General features: G+C 43.9%; 1 protein-coding gene and 1 non-coding gene across 2 annotated transcripts in view; one reads left to right on the top strand and one right to left on the bottom strand.

Annotated features, from left to right (window-relative positions):
* Positions 1-12,843, top strand: part of LOC145404881 (protein Skeletor, isoforms B/C-like) — a 31,343-nt gene extending 18,500 nt beyond the window's left edge. Inside the window, exons 2-6 of the mRNA XM_080276382.1 lie at positions 9,278-9,430; positions 9,702-9,777; positions 11,111-11,231; positions 11,936-12,101; positions 12,214-12,843. Of these exons, the coding sequence (XP_080132508.1) occupies positions 9,278-9,430; positions 9,702-9,777; positions 11,111-11,231; positions 11,936-12,101; positions 12,214-12,461 (764 nt within the window). The 3' untranslated portion in view covers positions 12,462-12,843. The remainder of the gene's footprint in view (positions 1-9,277; positions 9,431-9,701; positions 9,778-11,110; positions 11,232-11,935; positions 12,102-12,213) is intronic.
* On the bottom strand, positions 2,142-2,214 carry TRNAV-CAC (transfer RNA valine (anticodon CAC)). The gene has a single exon. It is a non-coding gene; the product is annotated as a tRNA-Val (tRNA).
* Positions 12,844-14,773: the final 1,930 nt, after the last annotated feature.

The raw sequence follows: 14,773 nt of genomic DNA, 5'->3' as shown, positions 1-14,773 counted from the left end.
CCTGGGGTGACTTCGCTATTTCGGTATATGGGTCGGCGGAGGGGGTGGTGGTGGTGGTGGGAGTGTGTTTTGTTTGCCCTGTTTGTCTGGGAAGTGGTGTTTGCGTTGCCGAGAGGAAGGTGGTTTGGTGCTTGTTTTGTGTGTCTTTAGCTTGTTTTGTTTGTGTTGTGTTTGTGCGAAAGGTTGATTTGTTTTTCTTGTGTTGTCACTTTTTTTTTTTTTTTTTCTTGAAGTCAGTGTATTTGTGTCTGAGTTTGGGTCCATATTTTGTTTTTTTTTCTTTCTTTCTTTCTTTTCTTTCTGTTTTTGTGCAAAGAGAGAGAGAGTCACTGAGCCAGCAAAATTATTCCTTGCAAAGAGAGTTGAATAAAAGAATGCCAGACTCACTGTCCGTTCAAACCGAGATGCCTGGACACACTGTTTAAAGGACTGGAGGTCGTAGGCAATGGGAAAGACAGAGTGAGGAAACTTACTGTAAATTTGACCAGCTGTGTATGTAAAGGGATGAGAGACCGATCAGCTCTTTAATTTGAGAGAGAGGTGTGTGTGGGGGGGGTCATTTGCCTGTCTGCTGGAGATACGGGTCTTAAAGATATGGACCAACAAGGTGAGAGAAAGTGTGTAGACAGACGGTTGCTGCGTGCCCGCCTTATTAGGGAAGGGATGCAAGCAGTGTCTCAAAGCCTTTATCAGGATTTTCATTCTTTACTGTGTTTTTTTATTTTTAATATGTAAAATTTAATAAGAATGCAGCAATATTTTCTCTCTCTCTCTCTCTCTCTCTCTCTCTCTCTCTCTCTCTCTCTCTCTCCAGGTAATACGTAGAGTAATAAAAGACTAAAAACGGCTACATGAGAGAATAAATGAAAGGGAGAGGCTCAGACAATGGGAAGGGGTAAGGGAGGAGGAAGAGGAGTGGAGGGGGGAAGAGGAGGAAGAGGGAGGAATGGGGAGGGGTTGAGGAGGAAAGATGCAATGGTAGGGGGATGAAGAAGGAGGAAGGAGGAGGAAGAGAAGGAGGGAGGGAGGATTGAGAGAAGAGAGAGGGAGGGGGGATTGAGAGAGAAGAGGGAGGGAGGGGGGATTGAGAGAGAAGAGGAGGAGGGAGGGGGGGATTGTGAGAGAAGAGGAGGGAGGGAGGATTGAGAGAGAAGAGGAGGAGGGAGGGAGGATTGAGAGAGAAGAGGAGGAGGGAGGGAGGGAGGGGGGATTGAGAGAGAAGAGGAGGGAGGGAGGGGGGATTGAGAGAGAAGAGGAGGAGGGAGGGAGGATTGAGGGAGAAGATGGAGGGAGGGAGGGGGGATTGAGAGAGAAGAGGGAGGGAGGGGGGATTGAGAGAGAAGAGGGAGGGAGGGGGGATTGAGAGAGAAGAGGAGGAGGGAGGGGGGATTGAGAGAGAAGAGGAGGAGGGAGGGGGGATTGAGGGAGGGAGGGAGGAGGGATTGAGAGAAGAGGAGGGAGGGAGGGGGGAGGGATTGAGAGAGAAGAGGAGGGGGGACTGAGAGAGAAGAGGAAGCGGAGGAATGGAAGAAGGTCTAATCGTTGAAGAATGACGTGAGAGAGAGAGAGAGAAAGAGAGAGAGAGAGAGAGAGAGAAAGCTGCAGAACCGGTCAAAGGAACAGCCCAGCTCAGTACTTGACGGGTAACCTATCTCATGCAAACACGAGAGAAAGAGAGGGAGAGGCCGCCTGTTTAATACCATTCCCAACCCAAATCACTAAGTTAGCAGAACAACTGTCATATATCTCAAGATATTAAAATATCAACTTGTCACTTCGTACATCAGCTTGACCACCACCACTGCTACTACTACCACCACCACTACGATTACCTAGATAGTTACCATGACCACCACCACTACTACTACTACTACTACCACCACCACCACTACGATTACCTAGATAGTTACCATGACCACCACCACCACCACTACTACTACTACCACCACCACTACGATTACTGCTACTACCACCACCACTACTACTACTACTACTTAGTACTTGTGCCCTAAATAACAGGATTATTTAGTCAGTTGCGTCGGAAACTGTGAAAGCGAAGAAGTGGAAACCTATATAGTTGAACGCTTGTAAATATCCGTTTGAAATAATTTGAAACTTGCTAGTCAGTTGTAAAAATGTTATGTTTTCGCCCGGGATCGAACCGGGGACCTTGCGCGTGTGAGGCGCACGTGATAACCACTACACTACGAAAACGTGAAAATTTTCAGGTGTATTCTATGGCAGGTGGCGGAGTTTTTATAGAATAGTCTATAAAAATTTTTCAGTTGTTAGAGCGTAGAAGGAAATAGCGAGAAAGGAATGATAAGGAGAGAGATGTTAAGGATTGATTTGTACTGTGTGTGAGGCGGAGGGGAGTGGAGGTGAACATGAGAAGTAAATCGATGTTTTTGGTTATGGTGGTACAAAGTAAAAAGCTCCAAGATGAAAAAAAATAAATAATAATAAATAAACAAATAAAAAAATCTGTACGTCAGAGTAATCAAACCATCCATTAGTGGCAGGAAAAAAGAAAAATTAAAATAAAACTGCCATAGATCCAGACTCCCGGAATTAACTTACATCTTCGGCGATTCAGACTGCCTTATATAGTGGTGACAAAAATATATACTGTTGTTGTATATGTTTAAAGTTTGACAGTACAGTATATACGAATACAGTGATGAGGTGGAGGAGGAGGTGCGAGGATGGTGGTGGTGGTGGTAGTGATGGTGTTATTATTGTGGGCGGTGTAGTTGGTGGTGGTGGTGGTGGTATGTGGTGGTGGTGGTGGTGATGGTGGTATGTGATGGTGTTATTATTGTTGTTGTTGTTGTTGGTTGTGGTGGTGGTGTTGATAGTGATGGTGGTTGTGGTTTTTTTGGTGGTGGTGGTGGTAGTGATGGTGGTGGTGGTGGTGGTGGTGGTGGTGATGGTGTCTAAAACAATGATAGCCAACTTAGGGAAATCCCAGGTGGAGGATGTTTGTGGTTCCAGAGGGTAAACACAGGTGTGGCCACGACCGATAAGATGGAATCACGTGATCATAGGACTCTTCGTAGCTCCTCTTCCTTAGCGATTTATCTTCCATGTTATCAGTATTAGCTTTTATATCATTTACCTGTAACATTTTATCTTTTAATACTGATATAGTGTTTAATTTCTTGATATTACCAACTTCAATCGCAGGACGCCATTGATTTCATTCTGCCTATACCATTTTACTTTAACTTGGCCTAAAATTGCCGTCTCTCCATCATGAATGCACAGTTGTAACAATGGATTAGACTGTATGATGCTAGTCACGAAGCAGTGCTGCGGAAGGAATTTTTGCCGTTTCCATCTCGAATGCTCATTTGTAAGTGGATTAGCACTGTATGATGCTAGTCACGAAGAAGTGCTATGGAAGGCATGTAGAGCCCCTAGCATTGTCATAGTCTAGCACTGAACCACCTGAAATGAATTTTAAAAAGGACGAAAATTTAGGTTAGGTTAAGAAGGGTATAGCTTATGGCAATTATTATTATTATTATTATTATTATTATTATTATTATTTTACTGGTAGGGGGTAGATATCTCTCATTAACCCCTTCACTACCTACCAGGAGGCATTCGAAGGCTAAATATAATGTGACTGCAGCAAGAAGTAAAAAATTAATCGCTGAGGAAGATATGTTTGCGAAATCTGTTAACTACGCGAGAAGCCTGTCCCGTCAAGTGCTTTAATTTGTTGTGTATCCGGGTATTGTGTTTGATGTCAGGCAATTATTTTGATGTCGGGAACCTTGAAGGATCCTTGGCTTCCATATCCAGGAGTGATGTAAACAGGAGGAACCTTAGTAACAATAAAACTTTAATTCTTTCCATGCTATGCCACCCTCCCTCATACACCACCATTACTACTACTATTACTACAACAACTACTACTACTATTACTATTACTTCTGCTACTACTACTACTACTCTTACTACTACTACTACTCTTACTACTACTACTACTACTACTACTTCTACTCTTACTACTATTACTACTACTACTATTACTACTACAAATACTACTACCACCACCACTACTACTACTACTACTATTACTACTACTACTACTGCTACTACTATTACTACTACTGCTAGTACTATTATTACTACTACTACTACTATTACTATTACTATTACTACTATTACTACTAGCACCACCACCATTATCATCACCACCACTATTACTACTACCAACACCATTGCTACCCTCACCGTCACCACCACGTCCCATCCACCTACCGTGTTGTCAGGAATCACATATAAAGGTGACGTCAGTAAAAGGAAGCGTACTTAGTAACAATCCTTAATTTTCTACCATGTCACGCCGCCCTCCCTCTCACACACACACACACACACACACACACACACACACACACACCGCCCCATCACCACGTCCTTCCTCTGTGTATATCTGGATGTCTCAAGAATATTCACCCCTTCAACCTCAGTACATTATTTATATTTTAATCTGATATAGGACGATTTTATTCAGCTTGACAGTGAAGGGGTTAATGAAGGATATTTATAACTTCCTAATTCGACAAAACCGTCTGACGATAACAGGGTATATGTATTAAAAACGTGTCCCTGAAATGAAGGGGTTAAGGTGAAGTATGTAAATTAGACTCGATCCTGCTCCAACTCTGACCATCTTCACCTCCTTCCAGAACAGCTGCTAGTCCCTACATGTATTACTTGTGTGCGTTGACAGTGATGAGTGGTGAGTTAACTTGTGTGGTGAAGTGTGGTGAATATGAGGAAGGAGTGGGAGTTTTGATCTGGTGTAAGATGGGTGTGTGTGTGTGTGTGTGTGTGTGTGTGTGTGTGTGTGTGTGTGTGTGTGTGTGTGTGTGTAATGGTTTGGTAAGGTATGGTGTCAGAATGTGGTGTGGGATGGTGAAGTGAATTTGTGTGTGTGTGTGTGTGGCAGGTGCGGTAGAGCCTCAGACGGCACGGCGTGTACCCAAGTGATAGTAGTGGTGATGGGGGAGGAGATTAGAAGGGTGGATGAGGGGGCAGAACAAGTATTACCCTTAAAGGTGTTTGGAACCATCCTTTGCCTACACTTGCTTGCAGATGTTTCGTTCAGTTCCCCTCCTACCTCATAACCTTATACTTTGGTCCTTTCACCTTAACTTGGCCCAGATATTCGTTGTTTTGCAGCTTATTTCACGTAGCTCAGAGCCAGTGCTACGGCTGTGCGTCCATTCCACAGCACTTCTTCGTGACTAGTAAGAAAGTAAAGTGCTAATACTGACCCCCCCACTCTCTCTCTCTCTCTCTCTCTCTCTCTCTCTCTCTCTCTCTCTCTCATATACTAACACATACACAGACAGGCACATGATTTACACATTTCTCAGACTCCCACATGCATACTCTCTCTCTTTCTTTCTCTCTCTCTCTCTCTCTCTCTCTCTCTCTCTCTCTCTCTTTCAAGGCTAGTTACTGCCTTAGGACATAACCAGGGTTTTCCAAGGAAGGATAAGACGGGGGGAGGGGGTAAAGTATTTGAGAGAGAGAGAGAGAGAGAGAGGTGGGAAGGATTGCGTCAGGAAGAGAAGGGAAAGCAGGTTTGACGGTGGACGGAGAGGGAGAGAGAGGAAGGGGTCAGCAGAGAGAGAGAGAGAGAGCCATGTGGGAGGGTCGAGACAAAGGGGAAGGGGAGAAGACAACAAAAGAAGATCGTGAGGAAGGTAAGGAGAAATGATGGGGGTCATGGCGGCATGGGGAAGGCAGGAGATTGGCTATTACGTGAGAGAGAGAGAGAGAGAGAGAGAGAGAGAACCACTTGAGAGATCGTAAGGACATAGAAAAAAGTAAGGAGGGGGGGGAATTGAGGGGACGCTTAATGGCTTAGAAACTCTGAATTCAAAGATGAAACTGGTTGCAGCGGTGGGATAAAATGTGTGTTATGATGGTATTAGTAGGCAGCTTTTTACCCTCCCGGAAGAGGGCTGAGAGCTCATATAGTCCGATCTATGGGCAAGGCTGTTACCTTCACACTAGCACACACCCATCCCCTTGCTCAAGGAGGACAGTACCCACCCGCTTCGTCAATGGAAACTTTACGCAACCTGAGCGGGGCGCGAACCCCCGTCTGCCAGATGGCAGGCGAGAACGTTACCACTGTGCCAACGGGCGGTGGGTGTTAGAGTGAGTGTTTTAAGGCTATACATGACGCCTTCAGTTGGAAAAGTTCTTCCGTGTTGAATGGAATAAGTTGACGTTGACGAGAATAAGCTGTATAATACCGCGGAAGAATTGCTGCTTCTTACTAGGAAATGTATACCTCCATTACGAAGAAAAATCAGCCAGATTTTTTTCTTGCTACTATCTGGACGATTTTTTTTTTTTTCTGCGTATAGGTTAGTGAAGGCTGTATCAAAAACCCCATCAGCTTGGGAAATATGTCGTTAAGTAGAATAAAACCCGGAAAATATCATAAATAAACATGGAGTGTTTGACATTCAGATTAGTTATAAGACATCAAATACAAGCCCCAGCACTGTCAGTCGTTGCTGATGGCCAGACATTAAGGGCACAAGAGAGTAAAGGTAGATAAAGAGACAGATTGTATATTGACCACAAATTAGTACCTAAAATACTACGCGAAGGGAAGTATGTTACCTAAAATACTACGCAAAGGGAAGTATGTTACCTAAAATACTACGCAAAGGGAAGTATGTTCGAGTAGGATTTGTATTTAGGTAAGTTCCCGCTCAAGATAATTCCCATTTTCTGTAGCCACTTAAACCCTGTACTCAAGTAAAATTAATGCGACGGGACTATCACTGCCAGATCCCCCTCCACGTACCCTCCTCAGCTTCCCCGTACCACTTTGCCCTTCTCTGTATTCGGGTCTGGTTCGCGAGCTGGTCAGACTACTAGGCGCAGTCTGTTTTCTCCTTGTCCCTGTTGATTCAGCAATGTAGTTGGAGGATATGAACTGTTGAGGGTAGATTTAAATTTGAAAGTAATTGTCTGCCTTAAAAATCCTCTTGTAGTTGAGTATTAATCTTCTTCTACTTGGACGTAAATCATTGTCTTTTTTTTTTTGGTCATAAGTCATAATCATCATCTTCTTCTTCTTCTTCTTCTTCTTCTTCGCAGTGACTACCCCCCCCCCCCTCAATGTTGAAGCCGAGCATTGGGAGGGGAGGGGAGGATATTACTGAATTACGATTTGATAGTTTTGAATGTTTAAATATTGTTTTTAAAAATTTATAAACGTTTACTGGCACATACTTCTTTTAATATATATATTTTTTTATTGAAAGACTATGTTAGAGAGAATATACTGCGAGTGTAAGTGTGGGTGTTTTATGCTCCTGTGTACCTAAATATACACCCAGTTGTTTATATGAGGAATTGATGCATTTTTTTTATATATTATTGACAATTTTTTTTTTCGTTGGTATTGCTTTCCATTTTGACACAGCAACCTGAAAACATCACCTTCACCCTAACATCACCACTCTGACATCACCACTCACATCCCAGCCCTTGACATCACTGGTCTGGGATCATTAAATTCATTCTATCACCCGTCTGACATCACTACTCACGCCCCACTCCCTGGACATCACAACTTTTGACATCACCACTCAGATCTCGCCTAATGACATCATTAACCTCACCACTTGCTTGATTTAACTGGCATCACAGCTTGACATCACCACTCAAATTTCACCTGACATCACCATTCAGACATCACTTCCCTCACCACACCACTCAAACCTCATGACATCACCATTCAGACATCACTACCCTCACCACACCATCACCACTCAGACGTCACTTCCCTCACCACACCATTCACACCGCACCTCATGACATCCCCATTCAAACATCACACCATCACCACTCGTAACATCACCATCACCACGGCACCAGCTTTGAGAGGCCTGGTGTGTGATGAGGAAGGAAGTGGTGAGGTCAGGAGGAGGTCGCATGGGTCACGAACGGGTAGCGGATTCAGGCAGGGGGTAGGTAGGTCGGGAGGTGAGGAAGTAGGTAGGTGGGTAGGTAGGTCTGGAGATGGGGAAGTAGGTAGGTGGGTAGGTAGGTCGGGAGATGGGGAAGTAGGTAGGTGGGTAGGTAGGTCGGGAGATGGGGAAGTAGGTAGGTGGGTAGGTAGGCCGGGAGATGGGGAAGTAGGTAGGTGGGTAGGTAGGTCGGGAGATGGGGAAGTAGGTAGGTGGGTAGGTAGGTCGGAAGGTGGGGAAGTAGGTAGGTAGGTCGGGAGATGGAAAAGTAGGTAGGTAGATCGGAGGTGAGGAAGTAGGTGGGTAGGTAGGTCGGGAGATGGGGAAGTAGGTCGAAAGACGGAAGTAGGTAGGTAGGTCGGGAGGTGGGTAAGTAGGTATTTGTCTGAGTTGAAATTAAAAGTAAAGGATGAAGGCAGGGTTACTTGTTAGAAAGGTAGGTAGGTGGTATAGAGTTTAGGTGAGGTAAGACGGGGTTGCTGTGAGGCGTAGGTAGATTGGTAGGGTGGTTAGGTACAGGTAGAGAGGGTGGCAGGACAGGGAGTGGCAGGTGAAGGTGGGTAATGGGTAAGGTAGGTAAGTGGGTAAAAAGGCAGGTGGGTAAGGTAGGCAGGCAGTGAAGTATGAGGAAGAGGAAGGAACCATTGAAGATTGATCGAAGGTGGTAGTAAGTGAGGAAGGCAGGACGGGGAACGGCAGATGAAGGTAGGTAATGGGTAAGGTAGGAAGGCAGGTGCGTAAGGTAGGCAGGCAGACAGGTAAGGAAGAGGAAGGAACCATGGAAGATTGATCGAAGATGGTAGGTAGCAAGGAAGGCAGGACATGGAATAATAGAGGAAGGTAGGTAATGGTTAAGGTAGGAAGGCAGGTGAGTAAGGTAGGGAGGCAGACAGGTATGAGGAAATAAGCATTGAAAACTGATTACACTGTCTTATCTCGTAGGGGTAAAATCTAAGGTCATTACCGCCGTGAAGCAAGACTAAAATTAACACGGACATTAAAAGATGAAACCCACACCAAGCAAGAGAGACAAGCCTTCAACAGAACCTCAGTATAAAATAAGTAATAAAATAACCAAATAGATAAATAAATGAATGATAAAGATCTCCAGCAGTGCCCATTAGAAGTCTTAAAAAAACTACTACTACTAGTTCACCACCACCACCACTGATAACAATAATGATAATAGTAATAATAATACCTCACTCCTAATGGCTCCCAGGCAATCCTTTCTCCACTAACTCCTTTCCCCTCGACAGGTGTGGTGGCGTCTGCTGCAAACAGTGGAGGGTACAAGGGTGTTTACATCGGCAGGCTGTCTACGCTGGAGCATCAGGTCACGGGAGATGTGTACGCCGTAGACAACACGACCGTCTTCATCCAGGGCTTCACCTATGATGGGGAGGCGCCAGGTGGGTCGGTGTTACAGATCATACAGACGTTGAGGGCTCCCTTGCTAGGTGACCCGGCCTTCATGCCATCCAGTTTGAGCTGTTGCTGTACTGTTCACACACACACACACACACACACACACACACACACACACACACACACACACACACACACGGACCAAAAACAATACATCCTCGCGCGTGAACGTAAATATAAGGCACACACACACAAAAAAAAAAGAGGTAAACAAATTGCATCTGTATTCAAAAATTCTATCTATATTTTTTTCAGATGCCTTCTTCTTTGCCGGGAATCAAACCCCCGAACCCACGAGTCGAGGCTTCATTATCCCGGACGAGAGAGGCAGGTGGGTTGAGTTGGGGTAAAAGTGGGTTGAGTTGGGTTAGTGGAAGTTAGGATCGGTAGAGCTAATTTAGAGGTAGTTTGAGTTGGGTTAAATTTAAGTTTGGTTTAGTTACTGTAGGTTAAAGTTTGTTCGGTTTGGTTTAGTTAGGTTCAAGTTATGTTTGGTTGAGTTTGGCGAGTGTAACTTGGGATTGGTTGAGTTAGCTGTTTGGTTACTTATGGCTTTCTTCTTTCCTCTTGTTCTCCCTCCCCCTGCTCCCATTCTACCCCCACATTTCTCCCTTTTACCTTCTGTCCTTCTCCCTGTCTCCCTTCCTTTGTACTCGCTTTGTACTTCCTTCCCTCCCCTTTACCTTATCCTCCCTAAGTATCTCGTCCCTCCTTTATCCTCTCCATTTACCATTCCCTCCCTCCCTCCCCCTCACCCCTATCTTTCCCTCTCATCTTCCTTTCCTTTTTCTCTCCCTTCCTCTACCCACCCTTTCGTCTCTCCCCCTCCCCCCGTCTCTCTCTCACTTTCTTCTCTCCATGCCTCTCATTTCTCCCTCCCTCCCATCCTATCATTACCACCTCCACCCCTGTCACCTCCATCATACTAAGACCTTTTTACCCTTGAGAGAGAGAGAGAGAGAGAGAGAGACCCCTGGAAGTATTTCCTATCCTCTTTATTTTTAGATATTTTTTTTGCATGTTGTTTGTTACCCATGTTGATAATGATTATACTGTTGATAATGACTGTGGTGATGGTGGTGACTGATGATTATGATGATGACTATACCCTGTTCACTCAGCTCTGATACCTACAGTAGAGCCAAGAAACGTTTGAATTTAGGATGGTCATTGGTTAATGCAACACTGAGGAGCGTGGTAAATGTACAGCTTTCGTTTTAACACATTTATATTTGTAAATTGCAATATGAGCAACCAATTTAAACATGGAATAATTTCCGAAGCTCGAGGTCAAAATTTGCTTTAAAAGTTTACCGTTATCAAAGAAAATTAAAGTTGATTATAAAGTTTTATAAAATGATGAATGACGTTTGAAGCAAATGCAGTCATGTATTATATAGAGCAACATGCGGACATGTGTGCACCGTGGGTGGATATTTTACTTTAAACGTCACATCGTTTTTTTAAACTTTTTAATCAGCTTTAATTTTATTGGATAACGGCGAACTTTTAAATCTAATATTAACCTCATTAGGTTCGGAAATTATTCCATATTTAAACTGACTGCTTATATTGCAAGCAGTTTGGTGATGAGGTTAATAACAGATCTAGTAATGGTAATTGGTAATAAAGTCAACTAATGCCCCCTCTTTCCCCCGCCGTAGGGCTGAGGTGCTGGGCCCATACCGCAACCGCAACCTCGTCCTGCGCTTCCCAGTCACCAAGAAGGGCCAGCGCTCCCTCAGTGACGTCAAGTGGTTCTCGGTGTGGTGCAGGCAGTTCGCGGTGAGTCCTGCTGTTTTCATCCGTCGGAACTGGGCTACTCAAAGGAGGATAAGACTGGGTGGGAGGGAAAGAGAAAAAGAGAGGAAAAAAATAGGAAAGAGATTAAGAGAGAAAAAAATAGGAAAGAGATTAAGTACCACTATTAATGTCTTCAGTATTTAAGTTGAGGTGGTTTGGCCATGTGGAGAGGATGGAGAGCGAGAGACTGACGAGGAGAGTATATGTGAGGGAGGTGGAGGAGGGGAAAGGGAGGGGAAGGCCAAGGATGAGATGGAGGAATGGAGTGGAGAGGTATATGAAGGAGGGGGGTGTGAGCTGGGAGCAGGCGGGAGACAGGGCGACATGGAGATTTGTTTGTGGCCACCCCTTACGGGATTAAGGCGTCCGGCAGTAGATAGATAGATAGATAGTATTTATGATTGTCTTGACTTCACCTTTCCATTCTTTAATAATGAGTTAGGAATGAGTCTCCTTGGTTACTATTCGTATCCACTTTCCATTCTGATTAACTTCAATAACTCCAGTACTATGTAGAGTTCGCTTGAAATTTGATGAGATAGTTATGAAGTAGGAATGAGTCTCCTTGGTAGTTACTCAGTCACGCTCCAGCCCAACTCTACTTAGCCATCACTTGAGTTAAAACAGGTAAAGGGTATCTTTTGTAGGGTGATAGCAGACTGAATATATCTCATTTATTTCCACAGATTGACTTTGGCCATGTGAAGATCCCAAGAACTCTGGTGAAGCCGGCCCCTCAGTATGCCCCGGGGCTGCTGAGTGACAAGCCATCCATCAGGTCCTCAGGGGTCACACTCGTCGACACCAACACCATCAGGGTTGACGACTTCACCTTTGACGCCACCGTGCCAGGTCAGCGATGGTTTAATTTGTTTGCTGTCAGGGAATCTTCCAGTGCTAAATAAAATTGTCTGAAAGTAGCCTGGATATACCATGCATTTCCTTACCACCTGTCCCCCCACAGACGCCATCCTCGTTATGGGCAGTGGCGATGCAGAGGCCAGCGGATCTCAGGTGGCTGACGAGAAGAACTCCCTGGCGCCCCTGCGGAAGTACAGTCAGCGCACTATCCAGCTTACCGTGCCCAGGGAGGTGCAGGGCCAACCCATACAGTACTTCGGTGTTTGGTCACCCACGAAGGGCATGCTGGCCTCCGTCACCTTTGACCCCAATGCCCTCCTCCCACCGGCCCTCTCCTCCCTCCCCAAGTGAAGAGAAGAGTCACTAGGGGCCAAATTCCCGCCAGAGTAGAAGGCCATCTAGTACCTCATCCAGTAATGTAAATTAGCTTTGACACAGGACAAAAATACAGTAATTTTTATCGTATTACACCTACGAAATTCTCCTGCATGACTGGGATAAGTAAAGTATGGGAGAATATTAATAGGTCACATGCATACTAGACTGGTAGTGGTGCTGATGAAACTCCTAAACTGACAGAATAGTGCCCGTCATCTCGTATCTCTCTCTCTCTCCTTTTGTCCTCCCGATTTTAGCATTTGGTGTATTTGGTGCTGTGTAAATTATTCGCTGTTTTTACCTTATTGTATATCAATTGTTGTTTTGTGATATGGATGAGTGGCGTTGATATGAATAAACACATTGACTACTAAACCTTAAGTATTGAATGGACTGTATTCCAACAACCCAGCGTTTATCCAGAACAAAATTACTATCCTCTTCCTGTTGTAACTGAAATTTGTTATGGCAGGAAGGACTAGGAAAGCAGGGTATTGAACTTTCCCATGTCTGTGCTTTTCCTAGAAAAACATATCATCTACGAGAGAAAAGTAATCGTGAGGAATCACCATGCAGAGGAGGACTTCTGTTTGAGGAAAACTTCTTGTACAATATTGTATACCACTTCTGATATTTCCTGCCACCCGTATATGGTACTTTCATTTTTTTTTTTTCCATTGGCAGGTGACGTTTGTTCATGTTCAGGGTTTCTTGCTAAGGTTGACTTAAAGATTTTAAGTGTATGCTTTGATTCACAAACTCGTACAAATATCGAAAAGTATTCCCATTATTTTTTTTTATCCTTACGTCACTTCATCTTTAGAAGCATAGAAGGCCAAGATGATGATAATTCAAACTTCAAACCGATGTAGTGACTATCATGTTTCTTTATCTCTTACCATGCAGTCATCGTCAGTTGTAGTGAGGTAAACATAAGAAACCCAATACTACAAACCCACAGCCCTGTCTGATGTTAGTTTTCCCTTATTGCTGTTTGTTCCCATGTGTTTTTTAATTTAAGGTTAGTGAGGTTGAAATGAGTTTATTTGCATGTAAATGGAGCAGGCTTCCTTTTGAGAAATCTATATGAATAAACTCGTTCCAAATATTGTCCCTTTTCTTTGAGCCTAAGATTAGCGCAGAAGATTGGTGTGTGTGTGTGTGATCAATGTACAATCCGTACACGCACACCTCACTCTGGTACTACCCTGTAATAAGGTCAAAATAAGTACTGTACATCACAACACACTCAACGCAGCTCATTCATACAACATCCAGAAAACATTGCCTTTGATGATATTTGTAAATGATATTTGCGCATTTACACCCCCAAACAATGCCACCCCACCAGAACACGGTTTCTCATACATTCCGTACCCAACAATCTTTTATAGGCTCGCTTTAAATTTCTATTTCATATTTATTTGGATCAGTGGCAGAAAAATACCGTACTGTACAGTGCTATTACGACACTACATCCTTTTAACAGCGCGCACTCTTCGTGTGTATCAACATTTTGATGTTAATATTTATAGTTACGACTCTGTATTCAACATGCAGAGAAGGCAGATTTAGGCAAAGATAAAGAAAAGAGAGTATAGTAACGAAATAGCATCCCTCGAGCCCATAGATAAGTTTCTCAAAGACGTGTCGCTACAGTTTCTGGTCTATTCAAAATCAGAAGCACAGCCAATGCTTCTCTGTTCTGCCTTTCATATTTCTCATTCCTTTCTAAACGAAAGATTATTGTTTCTTCTCAGCCTTGTGTTGTTTGTTGTATTGCTATCACATCAAAGCAGACACCTTCCATTGATACAGCCAACAGAAATGTCGGCGAATGTTTTGTTCATGGGCCATATGGCTGTCTTCCTCACCTGCCCATACACTCACCCCATCAGGTGTAGTTATAATTAAAGTCTAGAATAGTTAAAGGTGATGGCATGAGAGGGAGGGATTGTGGGCAGGTTATTGAAGAGTGAGTCCTGGCCATGTCAAATTTTAATTTGAAAATAGACTATACTCGCTCTCTTTCCACCATCCTTTAACTGCCTATCGACCTTTACACACTTATAATCCATCCCAACCATCCTATTTGCCCTTCTATGCTTTCTTCTACTGCAGTAACACTTTTAATTGCCGTTTCTTTGTTTATCATACAGACTATAAGCGATTGTACAGAGTGGATAGCATTTTAGAAGTATTCGTGAAAGATGTGGAGTAACGAGATCTAATAATAAAAAGGGTAGAAGATTGCGTGTGCATAGATGATATGGTCATGTAAAGAA

Source organism: Coenobita brevimanus, chromosome 65 (assembly GCF_032717465.1).
Source record: "Coenobita brevimanus isolate Jiangsu-jjx chromosome 65, ASM3271746v2, whole genome shotgun sequence".
In the NCBI taxonomy this organism is placed as follows: domain Eukaryota; kingdom Metazoa; phylum Arthropoda; class Malacostraca; order Decapoda; family Coenobitidae; genus Coenobita; species Coenobita brevimanus.
This window is presented reverse-complemented; position numbering and strand designations above follow the sequence as displayed.